This window comes from Chiloscyllium plagiosum, unplaced genomic scaffold, assembly GCF_037043375.1.
Source record: "Chiloscyllium plagiosum isolate Xiang-an unplaced genomic scaffold, Cpla_swu_hap1 HiC_scaffold_24, whole genome shotgun sequence".
In the NCBI taxonomy this organism is placed as follows: Eukaryota; Metazoa; Chordata; class Chondrichthyes; order Orectolobiformes; family Hemiscylliidae; genus Chiloscyllium; species Chiloscyllium plagiosum.
In genome coordinates this window covers 30,108,913-30,119,854 of record NW_028270162.1, presented here as the reverse complement: position 1 = coordinate 30,119,854, position 10,942 = coordinate 30,108,913, and the positions used below count along the sequence as shown (strand labels likewise).

The 10,942-nt window shown below is 42.8% G+C and overlaps 1 protein-coding gene across 1 annotated transcript in view; it reads left to right on the top strand.

Annotated features, from left to right (window-relative positions):
• The first annotated feature begins 127 nt into the window (after nucleotides 1-127).
• Nucleotides 128-10,942, top strand: part of LOC122562656 (tectonic-1) — a 39,990-nt gene continuing 29,175 nt past the window's right edge. The window contains exons 1-2 of the mRNA XM_088000029.1: nucleotides 128-507; nucleotides 4,439-4,559. Of these exons, the coding sequence (XP_087856155.1) occupies nucleotides 279-507; nucleotides 4,439-4,559 (350 nt within the window). The 5' untranslated portion in view covers nucleotides 128-278. The remainder of the gene's footprint in view (nucleotides 508-4,438; nucleotides 4,560-10,942) is intronic.

Here is a 10,942-nt window from a genome sequence, read left to right as displayed (position 1 = left end):
CGCGTCATTAGGACAGTGCGTCATTCAGACCCCTCCGAAGGCCCCCAAGAGGCCAGGGCACCGCGTCATCGCCGTGCAGACGTCACGAACGTTTTTAAACGGTGCGATGGCGTCATGCAAACACTGAACGCCGCCTCTTAAAATTAATTTTTAATTAATACACGTTACAGTCGGTGAAACCCAGTGATTTACTTATAAATAAAATTTACCACAGATTGTCCCATCAACCGACAGGAAGCGGATACTGATGATTGGTTGTTTAATGGTTGCCCACGGCAATGGAGCTAACCGTTTCTTTATGCATCGTTATGAGACTCTTGTCCATCAGCGTTATTGACGCCGACGATAACCTGACTGACAGTGCGGGTACGTCAGAGCCGTTGAATTCTAGCTCTGGCAATACCACCAACTTCAATTCGTGGACAGATTTAACAACAACATTGTCAACGGTAACGCAAAGCGAGGTTCCGCCGCCAGCAGGTACACTGCCAAATCTTCAAATAAACGGTAGGTTTATGTTCCTGTGTTGCTTGGTTATATTTAAAGGCGAGATTTTTTTTTCTTAAAGACCGCAGAATAAGCGTCAGCAGGAACATAACTTGTGTTCGCAAAGAACAAAAGAATTAACCTTGGAAAATGACTCAGTTCGGTAAACCCGAAATGCCGATTTTCCTGCTCCTCGGATGCTGCCTGACCTGCTGTACTTTTCCAGCACCACTATAGTCTTGACTCAGTTCGATAATCAATAATCCTTTCCATGAGTGATATTCCCTCAGCCAGTTTTTGTTAATTTCATCAGTGGTTGGTACCTTCTGCTTTCATGGGCAGAGCAGGGAAACAAATAGCACGTCTACTGCACCCAGAATGGAAATGGGAGAAGGGTGTTTGTTTTGTGCATTTGTGGTTATGTCCCAATATCTAGACCAGGAGACCAGGTTCAAGTCCAAACTGCTCCATTGCTGTTCGGTAACATCTCTAGGCAGGTTGATTAAGAAAACATCATCTATAAGCGTAAAAGGTCCAGAAGACCCTGGTTTATGTACCAACTACACCCGCACCAATCAACCAAACCGCCCCGTGGCCCAACATTTCAACTCCCCCTCCCACTCTGCCGAGGACATGGAGGTCCTGGGCCTCCTTCAACGCCGCTCCCTCACCACCAGACGCCTGGAGGAAGAATGCCTCATCTTCCACCTCGGAACACTTCAACCCCAGGGCATCAATGTGGACTTCAACAGCTTCCTCATTTCCCCTTCCCCCACCTCATCCTAGTTTCAAACTTCCAGTCCCCTTGACTTGTCCGACCTGCCTAGCTCCTTTTCCACCTATCCACTCCACTCTCTCCTCCCTGACCTATCACCTTCATCTCCTCCCCCACTCACCCATTGTATTCTATGCTACTCTCTCCCCACCCCCACCCTCCCCTAGCTTATCTCTCCACGCTTCAGGCTCTCTGCCTTTATTCCTGATGAAGGGCTTTTGCCCGAAACGTCGATTTTGCTGAAGCTCCTCGATGCTGCCTGAATTGCTGTGCTCTTCCAGCACCATTGATCCAGAATCTGGTTTCCAGCATCTGCAGTCATTGTTTTTACCTTGCTCTAGATATATCATAACTTGACAGCCCGAACAGGAATGAAATCTGTGCTCTTGTTTTTTTTTCTCTGAACGATATACCTATCCTTCCCAGAATCAGTGTTGATACTTCACATATCAATATCCGTTTCAAATTAATTAGTAAATAGAGTCATAGTGTTGTACAGCATGGAAACAGGCCCTTTGGTCCACTTGTCCATGCCAACCTGATAAAATAAATTAATCTAGACCCATTTGCCAGCATTTGCCCATATCCTCTAAACCCCTCCTATTCATGTACCCATCTACATGCCTTTTAAATGTTGTAATTGTATCTGCCTCCACCACTTCCTCTGACAGCTCATCCCATACAGGGTTAAAATAAGGACTGCAGATGCTGGAGATCAGGGTCGAAGAGTGTGGTGCTGGAAAAGCGCAGCCAGTCAGGTAGCATTCAAGGAGCAGGAGAAACGATGTTTCAGGCATAAGCCCTTCATTAGGAATGAGGCTTGTGGCCCAAGGGGGCTGAGAGATAAATGGGAGGGGGTGGGGCTGGTAGCAAGGAATGCGATAGATAGATGAAATTGTGGGTGAAAGTGATAGATTAGATTAGATTAGATTCCCTACAGTGTGGCAACAGGCCCTTTGGCCCAACAAGTCCACACCGACCCTCCGAAGAGTAACCCACCCAGACCCATTTCCCTCTGACTAGTGCACTTAACATTATGGGCAATGTAGCATGGCCAATTCACCTAACCTGCACATCTTTAGACTGTGGGAGGAAACCAGAGCACCCGGAGAAAACCCATGCAGACACGGGGAGAATGTGCAAACTCCACACAGACAGTTGCCCGAGGTTGGAATCGAACCTGGGACCCTGGTGCTGTGAGGCAGCAGTGCTAACCACTGAGTCACTGTGTCACCCAGTCGAGGAGAGTGGAGGTGAGAAGGAAGATGGAAGATGAGGAAATGGTGAAATCCATATTGATCCCGTATGGCTGGAGGGTCCCAAGGGTGAAAGATGAGGTGGAACACAGATAGGGGTGGGGTGGGAAATATATCCCTGGTGGTGGGGTCTGTTGATAGATGGCGGAAATGGTGGAGGATAATGCAATATATCTGGAGTTTGGTGGGATGGAAGGTGAGAGCGAGGAGGGTTATATTTTTCTCCCCATCCCTACCTGCGTTCCAGAAAGACCATTTCCTTCACGACTCCCTTGTTAGATCCATGCCCGCCACCAACCCACTTCCGTTCGCGGCACCTTCCCCTGTCACCGCAAGAAGTGCAAACCCTGCGCCCAAACCTCCCCCCTTACCTCTGTCCAAGTCCCCTAAGGATTCTTCCACATTAAAACAGAGATTTATCTGTATTTCCACATGTCATCTACTGTGTCCGTTGCTCCTAATGTGGTCTCTACATCGGAGAGAGAGGACGCCAACTTACAGAATGTTTCAGAGAACATCTCTGGGACACACACGAAACAACCCCACCGCCCTGTGGCCGAACACTTTAACTTCCCCTCCCACTCCACCAAGGACATACAAGTCCAAGGCCTCCTCCACTGCCAAAACCTAACCACCCAAAATCTGGAGGAAGAACGCCTCATCTTCCGCCTTAGGACCCTCCAGCCACACGGGATCATTGTGGATTTCACCAGTTTCCTCATCTTCCATCTTCCTTCCTACCTCCACCCTCCTCTCCAGCCTATCACCTTCACCCCCAACTTCATCTACCTATTGCATTCCATGGAAAAAAAACTTTGTCTGTTCATTCTATCCACTCCTCTCATAATTTTATGAATCTCTAACAGATCACCCGTCAGTCTCTGACACAGCAAGGAAAACAGTCCCAGCCTCTTCAGCCACCCCCTATATCTCAGACCTTTCAATCCTGGCAACATCCTTGTAAATCGATTCTGAACCCTTTCAAATTTAAATATTAAGAAAATATGATAGCGTTTATGCCTCTCATAAGGGGATCATAATTTTTAAAAAAATGACTTCTGGAACATGAGTATGTAATTTGGCTGATGTTTCATGTATTACTGAGGGAGCTCTGCATTGTAAGTAAAATGGACCAGGCCAGACCCCCTCAAAACAGCCCAGACCCTAACTTCGCTCGTTGTTTTAAGCAGGTGTCGTGTGGATATTCCAGGAGTGATGCAGCTGGCCCAACCACTTCATTTTAAACAAAACAGAATTTATTTGCAAGATTAGCAAATACAACACAAACAAAAGAGAACAGAATATAGAATAACATAACCTGTCCAAAAACCCAACAGATTATTCCAACTTAATGATGCTGTTTCAGATTCCTGCAACAATCCCCATAAACACCCCTTGGCCAGAAAAGGTAAAATCAAACACAGAGTCTTATAGGAAGAGATGTCAGAGAGAGAGAGAGATGGCAGAGAGATTCAGCAGGGAACACCTTCTTCCATGTAGTTGTTTCTTTGACCAGAAGCCTCAAAAAAACTGACCGCTTGCTCTGAGCAGCCAGACTGCTAAAGCCAAACCAGAGAAAAGCTGAGCTGGGAGAACTGGCCACTCCCCTTTCATTGTACAAGTGTATTTTTTTTAACTTGAAAGCCTTTTTTCTGAGGCAGTATCTGTTACTATAATTAAATTGGCCCTAAAACCCATCCAAACCAGATATCTCAGCAACTCTGCCTTGTATAACACTTTTGAAAAAAAAATGGAATAACACAACCTTGTTAAAGGAGCAGCATCATCAGTAAGATATGGAGTTTTTTTATTGATCAGTCAATATATCCATCGTTAACTCCTCCAGAAATGATGAATTAGCAATGTATCTCATTGTTTTTTAAAATTTTATGATCACTTTGATCCATTTTTGCTCTTTCAGTTCATTCTTTATGTGTTTGCGACTTACTGGTGGAACATTGTGATATACATTGCTGCTGTGATCCAGACTGTAGACAATCTGATCGTTCTACTTTTACAACCTGTGATATTGAGATTGTCACGTAAGTTAAACTGAGAAATTGAGTAATTTATGCATTACAAGAACTTTAATTGATTTGATACGATAGCACATTTACTTAGATCCAGTAAATTGAGATTTTCTTAAATTGTAACTATAATCCTTTTTTATTGTTCACTGATTTTAATAATGTTCGATTTCTAGTATATTATTTTGCAGTTACCTGCTATAAACTGACTAAGACCACCAACGAAAGTGCCTGTGTATCATTGTTTAAGTATTCACTGTCATGATCAAATATCTATTTCTTTCCTGTTCCTCTCCATTTTATGTACCTCAGAACCTCTCCTTTTCATACCAGTAATCTTCACTTTTCTTCCTGTCACTCATAAAATATGAAAATTCCCTCCAAGCCACTCACCATTCTGACTTGAAAACATATCCCCATTCCTTCAGTATCACTGGGCCAGAATTCTGAAGTTCTCTCCCTAACATCATTGTAGATCTACCAATAGCATGTGGACTGCAGTGGTTCAAGAAGGTAACTCCCAACACACTCAAGGGTATCTAGGGAGGGGAAATAAATGCTAGCACAGTCAGTTACAACCACATCCCACAAGTTAATGAAAAACTCCTTCCCTATTTCAGTTTTCTGCAAAAATCCTAATCCATACCTTTGTTACCTCTGGACTTGAGCTATTCCAATTCGTTTCCAACTCACCTCCCATAGTTGACCCTCTGAAAGATTTGATGTCAGCAAAAACTCCACCTGGTCCCTAGCTCATACAGCATCCCATTTACCCATTACCTGTGTTTGCTGATCTATACTGGATCTGGTTAAATAATGCTTAGATTTTAAAATTCTCCTTGTTTTCAAAATGCTATGTGGTTTCACCAAAACCCCTCATTCATACTATCTTGTCTTTGCTGGCCCTCTGAAAGAGCAATTTACTTAGTATTTCTCTCCACCCTTTTTCCAATTGCACTACATTTGGTTTTGTTTTTCATGATCCAATTCTCTTTTGAAAGCCTCAACTGACTTTGCCTTCAGCCAATTCAGAGCTAATGTATTCCTGATCTGAATTATTTAATATAGGAAAAAGATTTTCCTTATGTTGCTGTTATTTATTTTGCCAATTGCCTTAAATCCGGGTTCTTTGATTCTCAATCCTTCCATCCCATTTACTATCGACTGTCCAGACCCCTCCTAATTTTGAATGGACAAATGGAGTATAAGGTGGAAAAATGTGAACTTGTCTACTTTGGCACTTGGAATCAGAGGGAAAGGTCTCCACTCATTGCAGTTGTACCCAGCACACAGAAGGATGGTTGTGGTTGTTGGAGGTCAGTCATCTCAGCTTCAAGACATCTCAACAAGAGTTTCTTGGGGTACTGTCCGAGCCCAACCGTCTTCATCAATGACCTTCCCTCTATCATAAAGTCAAAAATATGGATGTTTGCCAATGATTGCACAATGTTCAGAACCATTTGCAATGACTTGGATACTGATGAGTCCATGTCGAAATGAGAGAAGGCCTGGACAATGTCCAGGGTTGGGCTGAAAAGTGGCAAATATTCATACCATATGAATGCTAGACAATGACTTTCTCCAATAATAGACAGTCTAACCACTGCCCCTTGTTATTTAATGGTATTATCATTACTGAAACCCCCACTATCAACGTCCTTAAGGTTACCATTGATTAGAACTGAACTGGACTCGCTATGATTAGATTACTTACAGTGTGGAAACAGGCCCTTCGGCACAACAAGTCCACACCAACCCTCCAAAGAGCAACCCACCCAGACCCATTCCTCTACATTTAACCTTTCACCTAACACTATGGGCAATTTAGCACGGCCAATTCACCTAACCTACACGTTTTTGGACTGTGGGAGGAAACTAGAGCACCCGGAGGAAACCCACACAGACACAGGGAGAATGTGCAAACTCCACACAATCAGTTGCCTGAGGCAGGAATTGAACCCCGGCCTCTGGTGCTGTGAGGCAGCAGTGCTAACCACTGTGCCACTATATTAATACAGTGGCTACAAGAGCAGGTCAGAGGCTAGGAATACTTCAATGAGTAACTCGCCTCCAAAGCCTATCCGTATCTGGAATGTGTAAGTCAGGATTATGATGTGATACTTGCCACTTACCTGGATCGGTGCAGCTCCAAACATGCTCAAGAAGCTTGACGCCAACCAGGACAAAGCAGCTCACATGATTGACACCAAAATCACATCATTCAGTCATTCAGCAGCAGCATCTTGTAGCAGTGCTAGCTACAAGATGCATTGCAGAAATTCACCACAGGTCTATGGGCAGCACCTTCCAAATCCACAAGTCTTTCTATTGATAATGACAAGGGCAGCAGATATATGGAAATACCAACACCTTCAAGTTCCCCTTCAAGCCACAGATATATCACCATCCCTTCACTATTGCTAGATCAAATTCCTGAAATTCCCTCCGTAACAACATTGTGGGTTTATCTAGAGCATATGGACTACAGCAGTTCAAGAAGGCAATTTGCCACAATCATTTCAAGGGCACCTAGGGACAGGCATAAATGTTGGCCCAGTCAGTAATGCCCATGTCCAATGAGTGAATAAAAATACATAGAAAAGCCCAGTATTACTTAATTGGAGAGAGATTACAGAACTCTGCAAAATTGAGGGTTCTTTGTTCTGAATATATGAATCCCAAAGTTTGTATACAAGTACAGCAAGTGATTAAGGCAAATGAAATGTTGTATATTTAAAGGGGAATGGAATATAAAAATAGGGACATTTTCCTATAACTGTGTGACATCCGGAGTACTGTGTATGGTTTTAATGGTCTGATTTATGAAACAGAGTAGATTTCACAGATAGGGTGAGAGGCCATTAGGAAATTTGAACATGTGAATTTGAATTTTAAACTTGAAATTTGGGGGACCAGAAACCAACACAAGTCATCAAATACATGGGTGACAGATAAGTTGGAGCTTGGCTCAGGTTAGCATATGAGATGTAGAGCTTTGCGTGAATTTTCGACAACAGAGGATGGTGGACTGTACAGGAGATCATTGAATTAACCAAGTCTATAAGCTAACATTTCAGTCACAGATAGAATATTGTATGAATGGAGGAGGACAAGAAGTCATAAGTGGAATAAATATGACACTGAGATGCAGACAACAATAATTTATATTTACCATGTTAGTTTCCCTGATATAGACAGATGAAAAAGAATTATTTCATATTTTTGGTATTTCACTGTCACTGTCATGTATTTTCTGTGGCTCCTCACTTTTCTTTTATCAGTTGCATGTCTACTTTTACTTTATCTTTTATCTTCCTTGACAATCTACTTCTGCAGGGTTTTTTTTTGTTTCAATTTAGAAAAACGTTTTTTTGAATCATTTTGTATTCTCTTTAGTCGTTCTCTCCCTTTCTGGCCAAAGGCATTAGAACAGATGCAGAAACAATTCACAAGAATGACTTAAGAAATTTCAGCTACAGTGATAGGTTGAAGAGGATGGGACTGTTTTCCTTAGGAAGATAAGAAAAGTTGAGAGGAGATTTGATTGAGATGCTATATTCAACTTACAAACTCAAGAATTAGGATCATGGAAATGACATTTTGTCCCTCCGGCCTACAAGATCAGCCATGACTATATGATATTGGCTGATCTACATAGTGATGTCAACTCCACATTCCTGCTAACTCCTGATAACCACTGACTCCTGTGTTAAAGAATTTATCTACCTCTTCCCTTAAAAATATTCAATGACCCAGCCTCCAATACTTTCTCAGGAACAGGATCCAAAAGACACTCAACTCTCAAACCCAAAGAAGAAAAATATCTTCCTCATGTCAGTTTTACATTAGAGGACCCTGATTTTTAAACAATGTACACTAGTTGTTCTAATCTTTCCGAAAAAGGGAAATCATCCTTTCGACATTCACCCTGACAAGCCCCCTCGGGATCCTATATGTCTCAACAAGAACACCTCTCATTCTTTAAAACTTGAATGGGTACAGATACAGCCTGTTCAATCTTTCCTTTTAAGATAATCCAACATCCTAGTTATCAGAAGCATGAACATTCTCTGAACTGCCTCTAATGCATTTACATCCTCTCATAAATTCCATATATTCAGCCGCCTTTTATTTTAACCTTAACGCCTTCTTCGTCTCCAGCTTTTTCTTTCTTTATGGTTTCTTTAAAACCCAGCTCTTTGATCTAAAAGTTAAAACACTCCTAAAAATGTCCTTTTTTGGCAATGTCAGTTTTCAATCTAATTCTACTCTTGCAATTTCTTGAGATGTTTTTCCATTTTAATGGAAAATAAGTGCATGTTGTAACTGAACCCCTATCAAATTACACTGTTGTACATTTTACAGTTAAGATATCCAAGTTGACTATGTAACCCATAGAAAATGGCTCTTAAAATATTAGCTACATTTGCTCACAGACAAAAATAGATAAATAATGTGATTATGTTGTGTTTTTAACTTGGATGTTCAGCATTCTAACCTTCATTGTTGGTTTACATGCTCAGATTTCCTGCTATCTTTTGAAGGGTTTACAAGCCCTGAGTTGCAGAGCCTCTCATGATCAGTTTATCCATAGCTGTTAGAATGATTTATGCAGTATTGTGGTTCTGTAAAGCAAAACAGGGAAGATCTCATTTCTTCAATTTCCTCAAAGTGAAAATATTTGACAATTTTCAGTAACTAGCAGCCTGCCAGAGATCTGGAAAATTATATCAGAGAATGGTTGAAATTGGATGTTGTAACAGGCTACAAGTCAAACTCTGGATTTACCTTGTGAAGCCTCAACGCCTACCTCCCCTTGAACCATGACCCCACATCCGAACATCAAAGCCATCATTGCCAGGGCTGTCACCAGCATCATTACCTCCGGAGATCTTCCCCCTCCTCCCCACTGCCTCCAATCTTGTAGTCTCCTAACCAGGGACAGTCAGTTTCCCTCTCCTTACTAAAATCCACAAACCAGACTGCCAAGGTAGGCCTATTTGATAAGCCTGATCCTGCCCCATCGAGCTCATTTCCTCCTACCTTGACTCCATCCTCTCTCTCCTTGTCCAGTCTCTGCCCACCCATATCCGTGATTACTCTAATGCCCTCTGCCATATTGACAACTTCCAGTTCCTTGGCCCCAATTGCCTCCTCTTCACCATGGATGTCCAATCCCTCTTTACCTCGATTCCCCATTAGGGTGATCTGAAAGCTCTCGGTTTCTTCCTCAATCAGAGGTCTGAGCAATCCCCTTCCCACCATTCTCCTCTGCTTGGCTGACCCTGGTTCTCTCACTAAGCAATTTCTCCTTTAATTTATCCTACCTCTGCCAAGTCAAAGAAATGGCTGTGGGCACCCACATGGATCCCAGTTATACCTGCCTCTTTATGGGGTGTGTGGAACAATCCTTGTTTCAGTCTTACTTTGGCCCCCTCCTACAGCTCTTTATTATTGGCCCATCAATAACTGTTTCAGTGCCGTTTCATGTACCCAAATAGACTTTGAAAAATTTGCGAACAATTTCCACCCCTCTATAAGTCATAGCATCATAGAGATGTACAGCATGGAAACAGACTCTTTGGTCCAACCCGTCCAAGCCAGCCAGATATCCTAACCCAATCTAGTCCCACCAGCCAGCACCTGGCCCATATCCCTCCAAACTTTTCCTATTCATATACCCATCCAAATGCCTTTTAAACGTTGCAATTGTATCAGCCTCTACCACTTCCTCTGGCAGCTTATTCCATACAGGCACCACCCTCTGAGTGAAAATGTTGCCCCTTAGGTCTCTTTTATATCTTTCGCCTCTCACCCTAAACCTATGCCCTCTAGTTTTGGACTCCCCGACCCCAGGGAAAAGACTTTGTCTATTTATCCTATCCATGCCCCTCATAATTTTGTAAACCTCTATAAGGTCACCGCTCAGCCTCCGACGCTCCAGGGAAAACAGCTCCAGCCTCTCCTTATAGCTCAAATCCTCCAACCCTGGCAATATCCTTGTAAATCTTTTCGTAACCCGTTCAAGTGTAACAACATCTTTCCGATAGGAAGGAGACCAGAATTGCACGCAGTATTCCAAAAGTGGCCTAACCAATGTCCTGTATAGCTGCAACATGACCTCCCAACTCTGGTACTCAATACTCTGACCAATAAAGGAAAGCATACCAAATGCCTTCTTCACTATCCTATCTATGTGCGACATCTACATGGTTCATCTCCAACACTGCCCTTCCTTTCCTTGACCTCTCCATCTCAATAAACTGTCCTCTGCCATACATTACAAAGCCACTGACTCCCATAGCTACCTTCACTACAACTCATCACACCCCACATCTTGCAAGGATTCCATTCCAGTCTTCCAGTTCCTTCACCTGTGTCGTGTCTGTTCAGATGAT